At 39.5% G+C, this 23,704-nt stretch overlaps 2 protein-coding genes across 4 annotated transcripts in view; one reads left to right on the top strand and one right to left on the bottom strand.

Annotated features, from left to right (window-relative positions):
- The window catches only part of LOC121955710 (estrogen-related receptor gamma-like), a 40,153-nt gene extending 22,956 nt beyond the window's left edge, over positions 1 to 17,197 (top strand). For all 3 annotated transcript variants that reach the window (XM_088089566.1, XM_088089568.1, XM_088089567.1), the window contains 5 exons: positions 2 to 118; positions 7,003 to 7,113; positions 8,158 to 8,340; positions 14,123 to 14,392; positions 15,354 to 17,197. In XM_088089566.1, the coding sequence (XP_087945692.1) occupies positions 2 to 118; positions 7,003 to 7,113; positions 8,158 to 8,340; positions 14,123 to 14,392; positions 15,354 to 15,598 (926 nt within the window). In that variant the 3' untranslated portion in view covers positions 15,599 to 17,197. The remainder of the gene's footprint in view (position 1; positions 119 to 7,002; positions 7,114 to 8,157; positions 8,341 to 14,122; positions 14,393 to 15,353) is intronic.
- fez2b (fasciculation and elongation protein zeta 2b) overlaps positions 9,468 to 23,704 on the bottom strand; it is a 62,127-nt gene continuing 47,890 nt past the window's right edge. The window contains exon 7 of the mRNA XM_088089569.1: positions 9,468 to 11,119. Within this exon, the coding sequence (XP_087945695.1) occupies positions 10,979 to 11,119 (141 nt within the window). The 3' untranslated portion in view covers positions 9,468 to 10,978. The remainder of the gene's footprint in view (positions 11,120 to 23,704) is intronic.

Below are 23,704 nucleotides of genomic sequence, written 5' to 3'. Positions count from 1 at the left end.
GGTAATATTGAATACAGCTGCCCAGCATCCAATGAATGTGAAATCACCAAGAGAAGAAGGAAATCCTGCCAGGCCTGTCGATTCGTGAAATGCTTGTCCGTGGGCATGTTGAGAGAAGGTCAGCTATACACCAAAAATCACTTTCAGACTTGGGTCAAAACATTGTTCGAGCTGCTTTTTTCTCGGATTGATCGGCTGGTAGTCTTGGCAGAAGTTCAAACCTTGTCCTTTAGGCAGTTGAGACGGAGAAAAAGCACCCAGAAAGCGAAGGCCAACACAAGACCAACTGCAGTTTCAATGTTGTGCATTCCTGGAAACAATACTGTGATTACCAGCTGAGATTCTCAAACTGTCTCACCTGATAAAATGGCGACAGCATGTACTGTAGCGCAGTCGACTCCAGTGAAACCTAAAACTTTTGACAGTTAAACTTCAGCCCCTTCGTGCCAGCTGTGGTGTGTGTGTGTGTGTGTCTGTGTGTGTGTGTGTGTGTGTAGGTGTGTGTATGTGTGGTAAACACAGGGCTGAACAATGCATAGCTGTGTCTTTGAGAGGGAGGAGAGCGCTACTTACTGTTCAATTGTGTCAGTCTTTACTTCACCAGTGTTCTTCCGAAATAGCGACTGGAAATCTGCCAATCTGCCTGTGTGTGTGTGTGTGTGTGTGTGTGTGTGTGTGTGTGTGTGTGTGTGTGTGTGTGTGTGTGTGTGTGCATCAGCTAGTAAGATAATGGAGCGAGTTGTTGCTAGGGACTCCAGGGACTTTACAAAAATTTAAATGTAGGGACTTATTAGAAAAAGTTTTAGATACATTTTTACAAGTGAGGAATTCAATGAGAATGGGACAAGTAACATAACAAACTCAGCCTACTGCTTTTTGCTGGACTATTATTATTATAATTTTTACATTTCTGAATCTCTATCATAGACACAGTGGTGCGTAAAAGAGTATTTTTGAGCAATGCATAAAAACTAAATTAAAGATAAATATGAAGTAAAACGTTTTGCAATGTGCTCTCACATTCCACCATCTTCTGTACACTTCAAAGTGTAGTTATATATGCTCAAAATATGACTTAAGAGTGGTGACATACTGTATATATACCACACAGAGTCTGTGACAGCAGTCAGGTGCTCCTTTAGTCTGGCTGTGTGCCTGTCTGGTGACATATTGTTGTCCAGATTTAGAAGTGACTCAAAAAGGAAAACATTAGCGACCTCCTACTGTACCAGCCACTTGCTGCATGCTGTGTGGGGCAGAGAGATGATAATAAAGAGGGGACAGGAGATAAAACGTGTGTGTGTGTGTAAGAGAGAGAAGAGCACAACTTCAGGATGGTGAGGGATCATAAGTGTAAAGATGAAGCATCATTTTTTCACCATTTAATAAATAAGCGAGGAAGGAGGGAGGAAGCAGCTTGCTCACCTGTCAGCTCAGTATGCTATCAAGACAATCATTTTACATAGTTTATTCAAAAACGAATATTTGTGCCCTCGACTCCTGTTTCATGTCCGTCTGTTAACCGTGCCTCTTTGTGGAGCAGTTTATACTCCGACAGAGGAGGTTTAATTAAAGTGTGATGGTGTAATACGACAAGCTACGCAAGCATCGTCCATTCTGGGCTCTCTCAACTTGCAAATTTGCGTTTCCTAGGATAGCACAAGGCTGTTCAAAAGCATTGTGAGCAACATAACTTAAATGTAAAGCACAGCAGAAACGTAAGAAAGGTCGGACTGTCAGCGTTAAACTCAATGTCTTAAAACACCACAGTTTTGGCTAAAAATGACAACAGCAAAAAAACAAGTTGATCAATTGCCAGTTATGTACCCAGAAGTCACTGTTGCTGTTAAAGTGACGTTAAGGTGATTGGATCTGTAGCTCATGTGCACACACCATTTTATTACCATCATTTTGGGTGCACGCACTTTTGGTTTTACCTCCAAGGGAAGTAAGAATGTGGCTGAAATGTTGACTTGTCTACGACCTGTCTGATTGTCTCATCATCAATTTTTTTTTTGCTTTCAGACATTGTTGAAGCGATGTCACTATATTCCCAAATCTCAGCACTTATTATCACAACTATAGTGTTATCATAACCAATACCAATGGTGGCCAAAACCATTATAATAAGATCCCAGTTGTAATAAACTGGAATGAACCTTTAATTCCACCTACTCATCTCCAAACAGCAGCATCTGTTTATTGCTGCTGTGTGTGTGTTCCTAAATGTGTGTGTGTGTGTGTGAGTTATGGATACACAGAATTATAGCATCTTTACACGCGTATCAGTTTGTGTATATGAGTTTGTTTTGTCAGCCCGCACTCACATTTATGAACACACCTCTGTGTGCTTTTGTGAGCGAGTGTGTGTCTGCCATTTTTCTAAATGAGCTCCTTTTAATGGGGTGGGGGCATCAACAGAATCCCAGTCTGCCTCTCAACCCCCCTCTCCTCTCGCCACCCTCCTTTTGCTCTCCCTCCCCCCTCGTAAATTCCTCCAGATGCCTTGTGGGATTCCTGGACCTCCGTGAAATGCGAACTGCCCCTCGTAACTCCCGTCGTAAGCGCCCTCGTAACGCGCTTCATCGTGTCTCGTAATGCCCCTCTTCCCCGGAGAGGCCGCAGTAAAGGCTGAGACAGAGGAGCTGAGAGGTTTAATGGGGAGAGTCAGAGCCGTATTAAACACACGGCTAAAAGACATATAGACCCCGGGCAGGATTTGATTAAGCCCTGTTTAGTGCTCAATACTGCAGTTGCTGTTGCCTCTAAAGGCAGTAAAAACATGTATGTTTGCAAAATGTGCACAATATTTTAAAAATGCATTTAATCATCCAGATGTAAGGGAGAAAAGGGTTGGTTGTCACACTTTTTTACTTTAATTTCAGTCCCTCAAAAACTGTCTCTTTAATGGATTCCCATTCAATGTGTAATGGAAGCCTAAAGTGTCAGGTTTATGTGGAGTGACCTTATCCTCATTCAGTTTAAAAATATGGACCGTCAAATACAATTTGTGCACTTGTAACAACCGTCATTTGGTCAGTTGTCACACTCTTTTGGGTTGGTTATCCCCAATGGGAAAATTAAACGTGGAAGCAATCTTAAAAATGAATGCAAATGCATTTAAATGTGACAACTAATAACCTCATGCATTGAGAGATAAACAGGAAAAATCATTTTTAACGGTGTGTTCAGACTGAATGCGAAGCAGATTTCTGATTTGCGTTACATGCGCAAATGTGGCCGCTTGTACTGTCACTGCTGCACATTACCGCTTCACTCCCTCTGGTGTTTTCTTCCTACAATAAAAGACCAACTTAAATGTCTCACAGCATTTTGCTAAGAAGCAACAAAATAGGTTACACGTTAGAACACAAGTGGCGACATTGTAGTGCAGCACTGCGCATTGCTAACTCACAGCAAGAGGAACCCCGGTTTGCATGTTTCCCCGTGTCTTTAATGCATTAATGCAGTGCTTTTATCAGTTATCGAGATATAGCCTAAAAATATGACAAAATAATTTTGTGCCCATATCGCGTATCCCTACCACAGATGGTGACATTGTTTGTTCTCCACAGATTCTTTGTCATGTCGAGATAGCAGCACGAATTTCACGTCTATGCGTCGCATCATTTGCAGTATTAGCAGCTCAAATTCACATCAATTAGCATGTTTACAGTGACTTTATATGGAATCTTGTAGCACGAAAACGCGCCCATCGTGTTTGGCGTGAACACACCATCACAACATCTTCATCCTTATATAACATCACAAAGAACAAAACAAAGAGCAATACCTGTGACAACCAATCCTAAAGAGAATTTAACAATCATCCCCAACCGCGATTTTTGCTGGTGACAAAGCTAACGACCAAAGTTCTCCATTTATGCTTTTTTTGGAAATAATTGTTTTATCATAGACTCTTATAAACTGTTAAAAAACTTAAAAGAGAGACACAGAAGAGCGGGATGTTGAGATTTTGACAATAACAACACAAAGTCCTCTCATCTCAGTGCCAAGTGTCTTACACCTGAAATGGCCCTTTAGGTGACCTCTGACCCCAGTTATGGAAAATTTCAGCACCAATTTTTTTTTAACAGGGAGGGAGGATTAATTAATGTGACAGCCAATCTCGTCCTTCCGAGTGTGATCCTGTAGTTAAATGGCTGATGTTCCTGAGAGATATGGTCAGTAGTGCAGCAAAACCTCTTTAATGGTCTTTTTTTTTTTTGGTCTCTACTTTTCTAACTCATCCCCATTTCCTGCTGCCTGAAGTTATTTGGTCTCAGGTGTGTTAATCACGCCGTGCTAATCTGTATTCTGAGAAACGCTTCAGAACAGACCAGAGAGACTGTGTGCTTTTCTCTGCCAACTTTCCAAATCCTTTTTCATTTGAGAAGCAGTGAACGGGGAACGTAACGCCACAGTGGCGTTGTGTACATTTGTCACAAAATCTGAGAGGATTGTTTATACTGAACACATGCTGTTGGTGGCAGCGGTGATAGCGGTGTGGGGGGGGGGGCACGGTAACCAGAATCAGTCCGGATCAGTGGCTGGATGTCCGTGCTCCTGATCTTGCTGCACCGTGTGCATTTTGGGAACCTGTAAAGCCTCCCATGTGAAGATCCAGACGCCCTCAAAAGAAGGCTGAGTGATGAAAGCGGCAAAAAATAGATCAATGTCTGAGTAGTCCGTGTTTATCGAACTCTGATGGGCTGTACAGGAGAAGAGGGAGGTGTGTGTGTCTGTTATCCACCAAAGCTATTCTCGGCCTTTTGGTTGTCAGCACATTCCTCTGTGAAGAGTTACACTTAGCTCTGATGTGTGTGTTTGAATAACTGTCAGATCTAAGCACACACAATTATACCCGCATAAAAGACACTTTCCCCAACATATCAAGTGACCAGAGTCGATTTAATCCAGTGTTTGCAAGCAGTTGTGTTAAATCTGGTGCACGAGTAAGCGCCCTCATCCCTCATCTTACACCTCGGAGTGGCACCTGCCAAGTGTCCAGGATAATCCACTCTTACTATTTGCCCCTCATGACATCACTAGAAGGTCAGGGGGCACTTCTGTTAGCTCGAGCAATCTCCTCTTTAATTCCTCACTCTTCCTCAGTCTTCTTGAGTGCAAGGTCTTCACTTCTTCCTCTTAACCCCAAAACAGCCAAGTGACATTTTATCAATCAATCAATCAGACTTTTTTGTGTAGCACTTTTCATGCAAACAAACCTGTAACACAAAGTGCCTAATACAGTAATCCCCCCCCCCCCACAAACACACATTCACACACACAAGCACATGAATGAAAACAAAAAAGACTTTATATATATATATATATATAATTTATATAATTAGATTACTCATTACAACCAGGAACTGAGGAAATGCTACCATAAGTGAGGACACACCAAAGGCAGAATAAAACATATACATAGATAGATAGATGTATAAATAGATAGACAGATAACAATAAATAAGATCATGGATAGATAGATAAATAAATAAATAAAAATGCTCTAAATAGTAAATAAGAGGTCAATTAAAGGATGACAGCAAAAATTTAAAAAACAGATAAATATGTAAAAAATAATAAAAAAAAAAGAAATAAAAATATAAAAATGAGAAATAATACAGTGCAGTACTACAGGTGTGAATGTTGCAAACATCTATCTGTCAAAATTATCCACCTTTAAACGTGAATGTAAACAGTCATACAACATCTGAGCTTGATACTTCATAGTGGTCTTGTGGAAGAGCCTGTTGGCTAACAGCGAAGGTCACGTTCTCACACCAGCGCGTTGTTATTCGCAGCCCCCCTCTTTCAACCTCACCTCTCTCTGTTCATGGTACGTTAACTAATAAAGCAGAAATTCTATAAAATTGTTGTTATGGTAATAGCTTAACCATAAAATGACACACAATAGCTCTACAAACCAATGATGCAAAAAACTAAAAACCTTTCAGCCCTACAACACATTTTACATGCCTGATTAAGACGACATTATGTTGTTATATGTGATGCTCTTCATAAATGTCTGCGCAGGTAAGAAGAAGAACAGGAGGCTCAAAGGGATGAATTGTCATTGTGAGGTGTCAGTTGGGCAAATAATACCCGCAGAGTGCCATAATGGATCTATTCAGGGTTACTGTGGCTGTTTTCACTGTGCAGATCAGGAAACCCAACACCACTACTGAAGGCTCCCCTAGTCACGTTCACACTCGCTGGACACATTTTCTTTAGATACACCTGGTGACTGTTTCTCTCTGTACTCACTGTTCCCCGGCGTGCACACACACACACACAGACACACTTTTAAATCCGCATCGCCATGGCGACGAGGCTGCCACAATGCTCGTTAAGATGAGCAGTTGTCATCGGCTGCTCTGAAGTTCTCTGGTGTCGTGTTACTGGACGCATGTTCTGCCAGCGTTAGACGTGTCCCGCTCGTGTCTCCGTGGGGTCTTTAAGACGTAGGAGTAAATGATTGGGCGACATCATGGTGGTTAACACAAAGCCTCTTTCTCATAACTGATTATCTGTTTGAACGGTAGTCAGAGTCAAGCAATCTGCTGCTGAGAAGTCACTGTGGAGACATTTTTCTTCTCATTAGTTCTAATGAAATATGATGAATTATGGTGTATGCAGTATAAATACTCATCTTCTTACAAATTAACACAATTTCACCTTTTATTTCAACAAATTTATAATGATTTTACTCTGTAATCTTACAATCTAGATGAGCCTGTCAGTGTCAAAAACAAGCACTAGTAGATGTACATTGATTGTGGTCCCAAAGATTAGGCTGCAGCCTTCTTGCTCAATACTGGACCAATTTTAAAAAATGTCATTTCCATTAGTCACTAAGACAGAAAAACACAGGAAAATGAGGTCTAGATTGAAAAATACCAAAGTTTCCCATTAGGGAAACCCGGGTGCAAGTATTTTGAGTATGGCTGTTATGCCGAATGCCTCATTAAAGTCCTGGTGTTTGTGTTTCTGTAGGTGTGCGTCTGGACCGGGTTCGAGGCGGCAGACAGAAGTACAAGAGGAGAATAGACGCTGAAAACAGCCCGTATCTGCACCCACAGAATGCCTTGCCTCAGAAAAAAACGTGTAAGTATAAAAACAACACTTTGCATTAACTGATTCATTATTAATTATGCACAGTTTGGATTCCTGATTTATGAGAAATATGAGAGGCGCTGGTTATATCTGTGTTGTGGTCTGCAAGTTCAGAACAGTCACGCTCTCTGTGATGTTGTCTGCTGTAACGGTCAATCATTTTTATTGCTTGTATTTGCTAATGAGTTGGCATTATTCAATGCCAACTATAGTTTTTGAAATGATAAATGGTCGTGAGACCGGCTGTGATGAATTATGCCGCCATCTTATGAAAACCATGTATCTCCAAAAGTTTGAGCTAAAAAAAGAACCCAAGTTTTAGCTTTTTTTTGAACTCATAAAGGGACGCTTCAAAATTGCCAATTTTGAAATACATGCTATTCACGAGACGGCGCCCCCTAAAATGTCATTGATACGGAACGTATTAGGGCCATAGTGATTAAAAATCTCTGTATAAAAACAAATATGAAGGAGAAAAGGCTCAAACTTTTATGAGAATATTCTCTTAGATTTAAGTTGTTAATTTATGAGAGAAAAAAAATCATAAATTTACACAAAAAAAAATATATATATATATATTCTCTGAGATTTTTTTTGAGAAATTGATTGGGTATGGAAACAATGTCACCACCTAGCCATCTGCTTCATAACCAGCATCTGTGGCATGATGAGGTCGATCCCACCTTTCAATTTAATGTGGTGTCTTTTTCTTGCAAATTTGTGGGGTTTTTTTTGTAAATTTCCCACTTTGATCACAGACAATATCCAAGTTTTTCTCCTAAATTTAGGACTTTAAGTTTTTTCTCCTAATTAATTACCACCCCATCTCCATTTCTTCCTTCTTTTTTTGTTAAAAAAATGTTTTTTTTTCATAAAATATCCCAAATGCACCATTGTAGACGTCTGTATTTGTTTCTGAAGGTGTTTATTTTGCTTTTGTGTAACTTTGTTAACTGTACATAATATACAATAATTAAACAGAGATGGTATGATGAAAAGAATAAAATCTAATGTTACCCTTTCCCTCTCTCTCAGTCATTGTTGGAGGTGTGGTAGAAAACAAGGTGGTGTCTCTGCTGCTGGTGGCCGAGCCGGAGGGCATCTTCGCCATGCCCGACCCCACCGTACCTGAGAGCGACATCAAGGCTCTGACCACGCTGTGCGACCTGGCGGACAGAGAGCTGGTGGTCAACATCGGCTGGGCCAAACACATCCCAGGTACGAGCGGTCAGCCAGTCAGTCAGCAGAGACCGGCAGTTGTTCGCTCACACACTCCAACACACATTAGCTCACATTAAGTCTATAATCAGATCAGAGGAGGAGATTGTTGTGACTTGTGGTTGCCAAGATGCCCGGAGGAGCGAGGGCATGTTGGCGCGGCTGTGTGTTATCTGTCACTCATCCTCTGCATGTGTTTGTGTGTGTGTGTGTGCGCGCCATGCCCTTGCTGACTAGCGTGTGTGTTCCTAATATATCAACCAGATGACCAGTGGCCACCTGGAAGTTTTAATTCATTTCCTGGGCTGCAGCCGTCTCTGAATTACGGAAATCCTCCTGACACTTGGAACACACTTAGCTTCTCCTCTGACACAGGAACAGCAGAGGGGATGTTCAGAGTGTTTTTTTTCCTTTGGATGAGATGGTGGAAAGGAGAGGGGAAGTGCATTCTGACAGCTTAGTGGGATTAAAACGCTGGTATGCAGCTATGTTGGCGGTTGTAATCGTATGCGGTGGCAACAGGGGTTTGCAGGTCTGCTTCTGATTCTTTGCTTTGGAGACCTTTAAAATGCTCACAAATGAAAAACGGTAAGTGCACGTATTCAGAAGCTCTTTTCACACTTGGAAAGGTTTGTTTTGGACCACCTGTGGTCCAAACAACAAATTTCTCCTCTCTTGTTACGCAGAAGTGCAGTGCATTCACAAGAAAAAAAAAAAACGCCTTATGTTGTAATTCTAATTTAGACCGAAAACACAACAAGCAGCGGTGAAGTGCAGTTAGGTGCCGTTATTATATTTTCCTGTGGCTGGGAGGTATGTCAGTGTGTTTTAGGTGGGTAGGAAGTTTTTCTTACATCTGTCAACTTGTCACAGGTGTCACAGGACACTGATTGGCTGCTCTGGTCACAGTTTAACGCTCAGAGTTAAAGTGTCTGAAACTTTTAGTTTGGCCGTGCTTTGGCACAAAATCAAACAGCCACAACTTTCTTTTTTGTGATCAATCTTTTATTGCTTTTTCATGGCCGTATACAAATATATATATAGTGCTTTGTGTTGACATTTAAATCATTCATAAACACATCAATTAGCATTGTTGATAATCATATAGCTGCTTATTATATAATACCTTCCCATGGCAACCCCCCCAGCCCCCACCCTAAAGATCTGTAAAAACACAAATTCAGGGAAATGTTTACATTTTGACTATCTCAGTCAACAAGTCACACTCCTCAGACCAATTATTGATCGATGTAGAACTCAGCAAAACACCACCTAGATTTACATTGAGAATGGAATAGTTACTTTTCCACCACAATCATATATCACAAATGCATCGTTAAACACTTATTCATGTTTGAGTTATTAAGTGCTGAAGTGGAGAAGTCATTAAAAAGTAAAATAGTAGGAGCACAAGGTCAACATTTAATTTTTTTGGTAAATTAAGACAAACTTATCTCAGAAGTGGTCACTGCAGTTTTCCATTGACGAGGCACGGCAGCACTTTGCAGGTCACACTTGATGAGTTTTTGCCTTCACTTTCTCGTAATCATGAGAGAAATCACGAGAAAAGTTAAGCCTACTTATCAAATATAAGCATCCCCTGTTATAGAGTACTTGACACATTTCAACAGATTTTTAGTTGAGATTCAGCTATTCAAATGTATCACCTTATTTTGTCTGTGTTTCACAGGTTATCTATAGAGTATTTGTGACAATTCATGAACATACATCATGGAATAATTTGGTTGAATTTAGGATATTTACTCAACTTATGCTGCATAGCTTGAGTGACTAGCTGAAGTTAAGCTAAACTACTCTGTTAATATTTGTCACATATACCGCATAGATAAACATCTCCAGACAGAGTGAGACAGTTAAACTGTTTAATCTGAGCTGTTGAAATGTTTCAAATACTGTATAAACTCTGTTGGCGGACTAGCCAAATAAAGTTGTACTGCTGCTTTTCGCAGATTTTCTTTTAATTTATTATTGTAAATTGAATATATTTGAATTGTGGACTGTCGGTTGGAAAAAAACAAGAAAACAGAGATGTGACCTCAGGCTTTAGTAAGTGGAAATGGAGATTTTTATGTTTTTGACATTCTATAGATTAAAAGTGAAGGTCTTCTGGTGCATTGAGTGATTACAATGTCAGAAAATCCTGCAAAATGTATTGTAAATTCTAGCTTGGATGTCAAAATTTCCAGCAGTAATGGGTTAATTAATAGGGAAATGAATCATTATTTACCCTGCAGGCTCCAGCACACTAAAGGCTTTATCATATTTCTTGATTTCTCCTCTGTGCTGTTTTCTTATCTTTTTTTCCCCTCTAACTGAAGCCAGACTGCTTTATCAGCCGTGGTTATCCACACCCAAAACATCACCAGGGAAACACCTGGGCTTTTTATTTTGATGTCCTATCTCTGAAATGCTTACAAAACAAACAAAGCAGGTGCGTGCATGTGTGTGTACGCACCTCTACTGTACTAGTCCCCTTATTTTTTCCTACAAAGTGGATATGAAGCAACCAATAGAGTGAGTGTTGGTGTTTGGTGTCCCTCATCAGCATTTCCATTGTTCAGTTGGAAAAGGAAGAAGAGCATCACTCAGCCTCCTCCCCCCTCCTCGCCCCCCCGGGCTATTGCTGTCTGCCTCCCGTTGACGGCTCTTTACTGTCAGCGCACGAGACAGACGAAGTCCGACTGATTGGTGTATTTGTAGCCCTTTGCCAGTGGAGGGTTTGGCTGGGAGAGCGCCTGCACACACAGCAGATACCCACCTGAGGGGGGAGAGAGACAGACAGGGAGCAATGAATTCATCCAACTGTCAAGCTAATTTTACTTTAAGTAATGAAATGTCACGAAACACAAAGTAAAATGCAACAAAAGGTGCACCTTCACCAGGCGAGTTGAGGCAAAGAAAGATGCTTCTTATGAGGAACAATTATTTTTCATTTAAAAGAGCAGAGGAGTTTTAAAGAGGACCTATTGTCTTTATTTTCAGGTTAATTTAAGCTTCATGTTCGTAAGCTTCAGTGTTCAAAAACACTTTATTTTCCTCATACTCTCTGTGCTGGAACACCTGCATTTGGCCTCTGAAAAGCTCCGTTGACGCTCATACATATTTTTGGTTCCTTGGCTAAATTTAATGTATTAATTTGAGCTCAGATAACATCTGATAGGCGTTTTACTATACCTTTAAGATTATAAAGACTAAATACAATTTCAATAGCTTATTTTTTTTCAATCAAAAGTTTAATTTGGTCAGCAGTGCAAAAAAAAAACAAAACAATATCACAGAGCCAGTAAAACAATACACATAAAAAACAAAACAAAAGATAATCCACAAAATGAACAATACCAAATCTGAATGTCCAATCTCTTTACATGTTCACTTTTGGTTCATTTTTGCTAAATAAATACAAATGCATAAATAAATATAGATAAATCAGAAAATATTCTTAATAATAATGATGATGACGATGATGATGATAATACTAATACTTTATTTATCCATACTGAACACTAAAGATTAAGTTTGAGCGTGAGCCTTTCAATTAGTTCCTAGCTAAAATAAATTTGTTGGACTTTTTGGCAAACAGTATGATGCTGTTGCCTGAAAACATCATCCCCCCAGGGACTGGGAATTTTTACTTTATCAATTTAATAGAAAAAGACAGAGAGGAAAACAGAAAGGCAGCGAGACTTAGAAAGAAAGTGGCAGAAAAAGAGAAAAAGATGAGATGACAGAGACGATGTGACAGAAGACAAAATGAAAGGAAGAGACAATAGCATCAATTAAAAAACAGGTTGAGGATGTAAAAGAGACCACGACAGCTGATGAGGGACAAAGACAGAAAGGAAATAGAAGAGACAAACAGTGAGAGAGAATGGATATTAAAAAGAAGACCTCCTAGCAGCGTAATAGCCGTGTCACATCAGCTTTGGATGAGTGGCAGGCCACACGGCCCCTATCGCTGGGAGAACCAGGGTCCTGGGCAAAGTGGCCTGGGCCATCTGAGTTCTCTGCCCAGGGGGAGGTGAGTGTGACGGGGCTACTGTCCTGGCTGCTCCCCCTCCTCTGTGTCCGCTCTTATCAGGCAGATTGACGGTGATGTGGTCTGAAGTCTGAGGGCCGGACTGGCAGATGAGCTGGCTAAAGACCAACTGCCCTCTTTGCTTTTGGCCTTTTTGAGTCTGTGCTGCGAGTTGGCTGTCAAATGTGTGCGTCAAAGACGACTGTGGTGCGACTGGCTGTGTGTTGTTGTTGATACGATACAGCTAACACTGCGAGAGCGTTCTCCCCAAATGTCAGCACTCCTCATTGCCCTCAGTGCCCTTCGCTTCGTCCTTTTCTCTTTGTTGAAGGTTTATTTGTCCTTAAAATCTATCAATGCATTGCCTGAGATTTCATCACACGCACCCAAACGCACTCACACAGGTCTCTGTCCCTGATCGATGGTCCAGTGCCAGAATACTGATCCCTATCGACCAATGAAATTGTGCACAGACAGCGTTTCCAATCAATCAGGGAGCGATAGTGGGGAAATGGGCGCCACTCACGTCCCCGTGGTGATTGTAAAGAGCAGTGGATCCTGATAACAATCACCGATGGTGTCAAAAACACTGACGCCTCCCCCTCCTCCCCTCGCTCCGTAAAATCATCTGTTTAATTACAGTAAAGGTGTTTGTGAGGGTGGGTATGCGGGTTTATGTGTGGGACGTGAGCAGGTTTAATCACGCTCCTGTGGGGTGTAATTGTCAATCAAAGTGGGCGTGTCCCACTGAGTGTAATTAAATTCGCCACCTTTCACTCCCCCTGTCCTTTGTTATAACCTTTGCAATGTGGTCTTCTTATGAAGGCTTCATTCTGCTGCAAGAAATTCTGTATCATCAAAGATATTGCTATACTGAATAGATATTAATATTAATGCTGCAAAATGTAGGAAATCACTAATTTAAATAGAAGCAGCAGAGAATTTGGATACAATACAAGAAGAGGGGAACTTCAGCATTATAGTATTGCCATTTCATAAAGTTCGGGAACTTTTGAGAGACTGATTAAAAGAATTTGTGCAGCAGAGATTGAATTATTCTGACTTTCAGCCGAAGATCATTTATTATTTTTACTCATATCCATCCTTCTTGAGTGCCACTTTGCCCCTCAGAACAGACTTACACGGATTAGTGGTTGAAATTGTCCCCTATGAAATGGGATAATTCTTCAAGACCCTGATACATCATAGAGAACCCAGATGAGTCCTAAAACCCAGAAATCAGTTAGCATTTCAGCACCTCGGTTCCCTCGTCTCAAAGTCAGTGGCTTTTTTGAATGGGTTTTTGGTCCTAATTCGATCGGTCGAAAACGTCATCAGATAATAACAACACTTCTTCTTTACCAGGCAACAGATGGACTCTGTAGGCTTATGCTAGGAAGCTATGTTTTTTTTATTATGCTTGTTATAAAGCCCCGTGATACATTGAATCAACATTAAACTAAGATAACACAGTGCTTAACATAATATTTACATTTTTATTAACAAAGAAAATGCTGTTGTGAGTTGTTTTTTTGTTGTTGTTCGGGCAGCTATCCTGCGGATATTTCTGATAATGTTCGGTCTGAAGTGTTGAAGTGTGCCGCTGAAAAATCTCCTTTTTGGACTAGTAAAACCAATAAGCAGACCTTTTTGCACAAAATACGCCCCCACGTGGAGTGTCACTTTCAGATCTTTCTTTTCTGCATACCAAATAACTGGTCCATTTTGATCCTCTCATGTCTTTAGGCTTCCCCTCTCTCTCTTTGGCCGACCAGATGAGTCTCCTGCAGAGTGGCTGGATGGAGATTTTGATTCTCAGAGTGGTTTTCCGCTCGCTGGGCTTTGAGGACAAGCTGGTGTACGCTGAGGATTACATCATGGATGAAGAGCAGTCAAAGCTAGCCGGTCTGCTTGATCTCAACAACGCCATCCTGCAGCTGGTGAAAAAGTATAAAACCATGGGGCTGGAGAAGGATGAGTTCGTGGTTCTCAAGGCGATTGCACTCGCCAACTCAGGTATAAAATGAGTCATTACCTTCTTTGACTTTGTGCTTGTGCATTTTTTAGCCACAGTAGCATATGGCTTCATTGATGGGGATATTGGCTGGTTCACAGATTTGGCTGAAATATGTGTACATCTATGACTTATTGCCATGAAACTACGTACAAGGATTCATGGTCCCCACAAGGTGAATCTTCCTAACGTTTGTAATCCCCTGGCCTCTTCTGTACTGCCACCTACAGGTCAACATTTCAGATTGTTCAATATTTTGGTTTATGTCCAGATACCTGCAAAACTGATGACATTCCCATATGTGTAATCAATGGAATACTTCACTAAAAAACTGACCATTTGTGTATCAACAACTTAACCGTTTTACAATGAATTTGTAAAGAAATCTTTCTCTCGCAAGCCTCCACAATAAATCCAGAAGATCTACAGACTGAGAAATTTCTTGATGAATTGAAGTCATTGTGGTCCGTGTTTAACAACAGCCAAACTATATCCAAACAGCCAACAGAAAACTCTCACATAATTCATGCAGTATAATCCCAGTCTCATTTAACTAAAACCAAACAAAAGTCTTTTAATGGAGAACTGAACGGAAAGTAAAGCTCTCTTCAGACTCCATTGACAAAAATAGTGATTTCAGCTTGCTGAATACATTAACTGCTGGTCTACCATTGTCATGATCAGTTAGTCTCTTTGTGTTATTGTGTGACTTTGGTGAATCTGAACTAACCCTAAAAAACACAACACACACACTGTTCATTGAGGTAAAATCACAGTTTTTTTGTCAATGGAGTCTGGCTTTGAAGAGCACATAGTAAGTTTCACTTAAGATGTGTTGTTGGTGATGTTTCCCTTTGAATTAAAATGTAGATTTTTAAAAAAGCCTTTCTTTACTTAACAAACAAACACACATTTTCAATTTCTTGACATACCAAAATTACTCCATTCCATCTGTCTTTGTAGACTCAATGCAAATTGAGGACTCAGAGGCCGTTCAAAGACTCCAGGACGTCCTTCACGGGGCCCTACAGGATTACGAGGCCACCCACCACCCAGAGGACCCTCGGCGGGCTGGCAAACTGATTATGACCCTGCCTCTCCTCCGTCAGACGGCTGCTCGTGCTGTCCAGCACTTCTGCAGCATCAAACAGGACGGCCGGGTGCCCATGCACAAACTGTTCCTCGAACTGCTGGAGGCCAAAGCCTGACCCGAACACAGACAGCCATCACGTTCATCCTGACCCCCGCTGCAGGGGTTAGCAGGACAGGAGGTGTATAACGGGTAATGGTGGGGTTTGACACCATTCATTTCTTCATTTCAGCTTTGACGGTAAGGTTTTGAATCTGGGAATGCTGGGTGGTATGTTCTATGGAACATTTTGAGAGCAACACCCTTCCTTCTCCCAGTGAAAGTTTGAATGGAACAGTTTAATTTGAAGTGATTGTCCTGACAATGAGGACATTGTCATCTTTGCTTTTTGTGACAGAAAATGAAGCGCACTGACCTGCTTCAAAAGGTCGAAGGCAGATGGACAGATGGCGTTAACACAGAAGAAATCGCCTTCGAGACATATTTATGGTAACATGCCAAAAGTAGAGCTTCTTTTGTCAAAAGACCACCTGATACTTGAAAATCCTATTGGATTATTTCATCCATCGTGAAGCCTGTTTATCTGCATTCTAGTGCATTTAGAAAGCCTTTTGATGATTTGATTTTCTTTGTCCTTTTTGTATAGAAAAGGTAAATGTGTCCTAAGAGGTAAGTCTTGCCAAAGAGTAAAGACTCTACTATTAATACCAGCATATGTCCACCATAATATATTGTGGCCTGTAAGACATTCACATAAACCTGCATCCCTGCTGTGCTGTGTAGAGCAAAATTATCTATCTATCCACGACATTCATATATAAGTGAGTAAAGGGACACTATTAAGTGGTCAGAATCTCATAAAACAATAACTGGCCTCTGATTCTAGTAGAAAATTTCAGGGAAAGAGTACTTAATGATGCATAATACGACTGTACAACAGCAAAGTAATATTTATTTAAAAGTGGCTCTGTTTGTTTGCTGTTTTTTATTTACTAATGTGGCATTACTGAAGAGTAGATTGAAGCAATTATAGTGGATAATAATTTTTAAAAAGATTTTTAAATGATATTATTGTAAGATAATTTTTTACTAGCTTCTTTGCTGCAGCACCGATACCTATGTATACCATATTGTGAAATTCGAGGCAACGTGATTATAATTGGACTTGAAGATCATAATGTCATAGAGTTGTCGTAGACCCATAGATAAAATTTTAACTATGTAAAATGGCTGCCATACTGTATAATCTGGATTAGGGAGGCATTTGATGTCCTTTTAATGGTAGAAGTCTATGTGTAGGGTGAAATTTGTGCACTACTTTTTTCTTTTTAGCCATAAGGTTTGGGGAAACGGGTGATGGCACTCTGTTAATCTGTTAGTGTGTTTTGTGTGAAGAGTACTTAACTAAAATATGTCTTTTTTTCCACGTTAAATGAAGGGATTAAATTGGAAGGAATCTCAGTACCATGAATAAAAGTCTTGCTCCTTATTTTACTCAAGGTACTGACACTATAATGTGCATATCTTTGTGACAAGATGACGGCAGCAATATGCTGCTTTTAATGTATGTACTGTACGTTTTGCTGTATATACGTCATGTCTTATGCCAACAGAGATGTTTAAAGATGCAAATTAGCATTGTTAGGATGAGCTGTGCCGTGCTATTTCATTCTCAGGTGGATTCTAGGGCAATAAAGATTATCCCCTTAATGCAAAACTCATGGCACCGAATGTCATCTTACCACCCCCTCCCCAATTTAACAGTTGGCATATATGAGTCATGAATTAACTGAGTTCTTGCCAGGGAAAATTCAGTATTCAGTATATGAAAATTCAGGAGACAAGGAGACAATAGTTTACTTATTACTCAAAAGACACCTGTTTTAAGCTAAAATCACACAAACTTTCTCATGTGTACTAAACACCTGTTTTACCAAGTGAGCTAAATCTCTAGACACTGGTTTTTACCATTCAACATTCTCTTTAGCACAGTAATGGCAGTGACATCTATCAAAAACTCGCTTGATATATGGTTCAAGCTGATAATCAACTAAGTTCTTGCCAGACGCATCTGCCATTACTGCTTTTACCTGTTTCATGACCACTTCACCTTGTTTTATGGGCCAAAACGACATATAAAATGTAAAATTTACACAACTTTAAGTACCTTAATTTGTCTGCGATGTGACATCAGTGTCTAAACTGTATTAATCTACTGCCAAATTATATTTTACAGCATAAATGAAATGAAATGAAATACTCCCAGCGAGGCTTGAACCAGCGTCCTCTTGCACACTAACCAAAAATGTTTCAAACAAAACTTCAGCCTATTTGTAGAGAGTGACATCCAAGGAAAACTTGGCCGATAGATTTGTCACTCCAATAGTCAACCTAGTTTTTTCGGGGCAAAATTCAGTATCGGCAGCAACGTCTGTCGAAAGTCGACTGATAGATGAGTCCGGCCGATATTCCTTGATTTCAACAGATGCATCTGCCGATACTACTTTTACCTGTTTCGGGACCACTTCACCTCATTTATGGACTAAAACGACATATTATGCAACTTTAAGTGCCTTAATTTATCTGCAGTTTCACAATCAGTGTCTAAACTGTATGAATCTACTGCCAAATAATATTTTAAGGCATTAATAAAATAAAATTCTTCTGGTGGGGCTCGAACCGGCGTATTCTCACACAGCAACCAAATAAATAGACCACTGAGCCAAGCTCCTTCCCACAGACACCATCTACTTCAGCTTATTTGAAGGGAGTGACGTCCAAGGAAAACTCAGCTGATAGATTTGTCATGCCGATAGTAAACCAAGATTTTTCAGGGCAAAATTCAGTATTGGCAGGGACGTCTGTTGGAGGTCGACTGATATGAGTCTGGCCGATATTCCTTGATTTCGACAGACACATCTGCCGATACTGCTTTTACCTCTTTCGGGACAACATCGCCTCATTTGTGAACCAAAATGACATATTACGCAACTTTATGTGCCTTAATTTGTCTGCAATGTGACAATCAGTGTCTAAACTGTAACAGTCTACAGCCAAATGATTTTTTACACCATAAACAAAATAAAATAAAATAAAATATGCCGAGAAGACCCCAACCAGCGTTCTTTTGGACATAAACCAAATCTGTAGACCACTAAGCCAAATCCAACAATACAGTTACACCTTACTTCAGCTTATTTGTAGGTTAATAGTCATAGCCATAGCTATAGTCAACCTAGTTTTTCCGGGGCAAAATTCAGTATCGGCAGCGACTTCTGTCAAAAGTCCAAAACATGACCCAAAAAGCAAGGCTATAGTATGGCAAAAATGTCAAAAAATGGCATGTCCCAAAAACAGCTGAAAACTGCTTAAGACCTTGTGAAATTGCATGCCAAGAAATGCCATAGCATAGAAAGTTGCAAAAACGGCTAAAAACAACCTAATATGGCATGTCGAAAACGTGACCCAAAAAGCAAGGCTATAGTATGGCAAAAATGTCAAAAAATGACATGTCCCAAAAACAGCTGAAGACTGCTTAAAACCTCTTTAAATAGCATGCCAAGAAACGCCATAGCATAGAAAGTTGCAACAACCGCTAAAAACAACATGATATGGCATGTTGAAAAAATGACCCAAAAAGCAAGGCTATAGTATGGCAAAAATGTCAAAAAATGACATGTCCCAAAAACAGCTGAAGACTGCTTAAGACCTCATGAAATTGCGAGCCAAAACACGCCATAGCATAGAAAGTTGCAAAAACAGTTAAAAACAACCTAATATGGCATGTCGAAAACATGACCCAAAAAGCAAGGCTATAGTATGGCAAAAATGTAAAAAAATGACATGTCCCAAAAACAGCTGAAAAAAATGCTTAAAACCTCTTTAAATAGCGTGCCAAGAAACGCCATAGCATAGAAAGTTGCAACAACCGCTAAAAACAACATAATATGGCATGTTGAAAAAATGACCCAAAAAGCAAGGCTATAGTATGGCAAAAATGTCAAAAAATGGCATGTCCCAAAAACAGCTGAAAACTGCCGAAGACCTCATGAAATTGCGAGCCAAAACACGCCATAGCATAGAAAGTTGCAAAAACAGCTAAAAACAACATAATATGGCATGTCGAAAACATGACCCAAAAAGCAAGGCTATAGTATGGCAAAAATGTCAAAAAATGACATGTCCCAAAAACAGCTGAAAAAAATGCTTAAAACCTCTTTAAATAGCGTGCCAAGAAACGCCATAGCATAGAAAGTTGCAACAACCTTTAAAAACAACATAATATGGCATGTCGAAAAAATGACCCAAAAAGTAAGGCTATAGTATGGCAAAAATGTCAAAAAATGACATGTCCCAAAAACAGCTGAAAACTGCTTAAGACCTCATGAAATTGCGTGCCGAAACACGTCATGGCATAGAAAGTTGCAAAAACGGCTAAAAAAAACATAATATGGCATGTCGAAAAAATGACCCCAAAAGCAAGGCTATAGTATGGCAAAAATGTCAAAAAATGGCATGTCCCAAAAACAGCTGAAAACTGCTTAAAACCTCATGAAATTGCGTGCCAAAAAACACCATAGCATAGAAAGTTGCAAAAACGGCTAAAAACAACATAATATGGCATGTCGAACACATGACCCAAAAAGCAAGGCTATAGTATGGCAAAAATGTAAAAAAATGACATATCCCAAAAACAGCTGAAAAAAATGCTTAAAACCTCTTTAAATAGCGTGCCAAGAAACGCCATAGCATAGAAAGTTGCAACAACCGCTAAAAACAACATAATATGGCATGTCGAAAAAATGACCCAAAAAGCAAGGCTATAGTATGGCAAAAATGTCAAAAAATGGCATGTCCCATAAACAGCTGAAAACTGCTGAAGACCTCGTGAAATTACGTGCTGAAACACGTCATGGCATAGAAAGTTGCAAAAACGGCTAAAAAAAACATAATATGGCATGTCGAAAAAATGACCCCAAAAGCAAGGCTATAGTATGGCAAAAATGTCAAAAAATGACATGTCCAAAAAACAGCTGAAAACTGCTTAAAACCTCTTTAAATAGCGTGCCAAGAAACGCCATAGCATAGAAAACTGTAAAAACAGCTAAAAACAACACGATATGGCATGTTGAAAAAATGACCCAAAAAGCAAGGCTATAGTATGGCAAAAATGTCAAAAAATGGCATGTCCCAAAAACAGCTGAAAACTGCTTAAGACCTCGTGAAATTACGTGCCAAGAAATGCCATAGAATAGAAAGTTGCAAAAACGACTAAAAATAACATAATATGGCATGTTGAAAAAATGACCCAAAAAGCAAGGCTATAGTATGGCAAAAATGTCAAAAAATGACATGTCCAAAAAACAGCTGAAAACTGCTTAAAACCTCTTTAAATAGCGTGCCGAGAAAAACCATAGCATAGAGAGTTGCAAAAACGGCTAAAAACAACATAAAATGGCATGTTGAAATAATGACCCACAAAGCAAGGCTATAGTATGGCAAAAATGTCAAAAAATGAAATATCACTAACAGGTCTGAACACAGCCTAAAACCTCATTCAATAGCGTGCCAAAAAACGCCATAGCATAGAAAACTGTAAAAACAGCTATAAACAACATAATATGGCATGTTGAAAAAATGACCCAAAAAGCAAGGCTATAGTATGGCAAGAATGTCAAAAAATGGCATGTCCCAAAAACAGCTGAAAACTGACTAAGACCTCGTGAACTTGCGTGCCGAGACACGCCATAGCATAGAAAGCTGTAAAAACGGCTAAAAACAACATGATATGGCATGTCGAAGAAATGACCCAAAAAGCAAGGCTATAGTATGGCAAAAACTTCAAAAAATGGCATGTCCCACAAACAGTTTAAAACTGATTGAAACCTCTTATAATGGCGTGCCGAGATACGTCATAGCATAGAAAGTTGCAAAAACGGCTAAAAACAACCTAATATCGCATGTCGAAAAAATGACCCAAAAAGCAAGGCTATAGTATGGCAAAAATGTCAAAAAATGGCATGTCCCAAAAACAGCTGAAAACTGCATATGACCTCGTGAAATTGCGTGCCAAGAAACGCCATAGCATAGAAAGTTGCAAAAAAAAGGCTAAAAACAATATAATATGGCATGTTGAAAAATTGACCCAAAAAGCAAGGCTATAGTATGGCAAAAATGTCAAAAAATGGCATGTCCCAAAAACAGCTGAAAACTGCCTAAAACCTCATGAAATTGCGTGCCAAAAAACGCCATAGCATAGAAAGTTGCAAAAACGGCTAAAAACAACATAATATGGCATGTTGAAAAAATGACCCAAAAAGCAAGGCTATAGTATGGCAAAAATGTCAAAAAATGACATGTCCCAAAAACAGCTGAAAACTGCTTAAAACCTCTTTAAATAGCGTGCAAAGAAACGCCATAGCATAGAAAGTTGCAACAACCGCTAAAAACAACATAATATGGCATGTCGAAAAAATGACCCAAAAAGCAAGGCTATAGTATGGCAAAAATGTCAAAAAATGACATGTCCAAAAAACAGCTGAAAACTGATTAAAACCTCTTTAAATAGCATGCCAAGAAACGCCATAGCATAGAAAACTGTAAAAACAGCTAAAAACAACACGATATGGCATGTTGAAAAAATGACCCAAAAAGCAAGGCTATAGTATGGCAAAAATGTCAAAAAATGACATGTCCCAAAAACAGCTGAAGACTGCTTAAAACCTCTTTAAATAGCATGCCAAGAAACGCCATAGCATAGAAAACTGTAAAAACAGCTAAAAACAACACGATATGGCATGTTGAAAAAATGACCCAAAAAGCAAGGCTATAGTATGGCAAGAATGTCAAAAAATGGCATGTCCCAAAAACAGCTGAAAACTGACTAAGACCTCGTGAAATTGCGTGCCGAGACACGCCATAGCATAGAAAGCTGTAAAAACGGCTAAAAACAACATGATATGGCATGTTGAAAAAATGACCCAAAAAGCAAGGCTATAGTATGGCAAAAATGTCAAAAAATGACATGTCCCAAAAACAGCTGAAAACTGCTTAAAACCTCTTTAAATAGCGTGCCAAGAAACGCCATAGCATAGAAAGCTGTAAAAATGGCTAAAAGCAACATAATATGGCATGTCGAAAAAATGACCCAAAAAGCAAGGCTATAGTATGGCAAAAATGTCAAAAAATGGTATGTCCCAAAAACAGCTGAAAACTGCTTAAAACCTCTTTAAATAGCGTGCCAAGAAACGCCATAGCATAGAAAGTTACAAAAACGGCTAAAAACAACATAATATGGCATGCTGAAAAAATGACCCAAAAAGCAAGGCTATAGTATGGCAAAAATGTCAAAAAATGGTATGTCCCAAAAACAGCTGAAAACTGCCTAAAACCTCGTTAAATTGGATGCCGAAACACGCCATAGCATTGAAAGTTCCAAAAACAGGTATAAACAACATAATATGGCATGTCGAAAAAATGACCCAAAAAGCAAGGCTATAGTATGGCAAAAATGTCAAAAAATGACATGTCCAAAAAACAGCTGAAAACTGCTTAAAACCTCTTTAAATAAGCGTGCAGAAACACGCCATAGCATAGAAAGTTGCAAAAACGGCTAAAAACAACATAATATGGCATGTTGAAAAAATGACCCAAAAAGCAAGGCTATAGTATGGCAAAAATGTCAAAAAATGACATGTCCCAAAAACAGCTGAAAAAAATGCTTAAAACCTGTTTAAATAGCGTGCCAAGAAACGCCATAGCATAGAAAGTTGCAACAACTGCTAAAAACAACATGATATGGCATGTTGAAAAAATGACCCCAAAAGCAAGGCTATAGTATGGCAAAAATGTCAAAAAATGATATGTCCCAAAAAAAGCTGAAAACTACTTAAAACCTCTTTAAATAGCGTGCCGAGAAACGCCATAGCATAGAAAGCTGTAAAAACGGCTAAAAGCAACATAATATGGCAAGTCGAAAAAATGACCCAAAAAGAAAGGCTATAGTATGGCAAAAATGTCAAAAAATGACATGTCCCAAAAAAAGCTGAAAACTGCTTAAAACCTCATTAAATAGCGTGCCAAGAAACGCCATAGCATAGAAAGTTGCAAAAACAGCTAAAAACAACATAATATGGCATGTCGAAAAAATGACCCAAAAAGCAAGGCTATAGTATGGAAAATTCTCAAAAAATGACATGTCCCAAAAACAGCTGAAAACTGATTA

Source organism: Plectropomus leopardus, chromosome 16, assembly GCF_026936395.1.
Source record: "Plectropomus leopardus strain MGB_pleo_1.0 chromosome 16, ASM2693639v1, whole genome shotgun sequence".
Classification (NCBI taxonomy): Eukaryota; Metazoa; Chordata; class Actinopteri; order Perciformes; family Serranidae; genus Plectropomus; species Plectropomus leopardus.
This window is presented reverse-complemented; position numbering and strand designations above follow the sequence as displayed.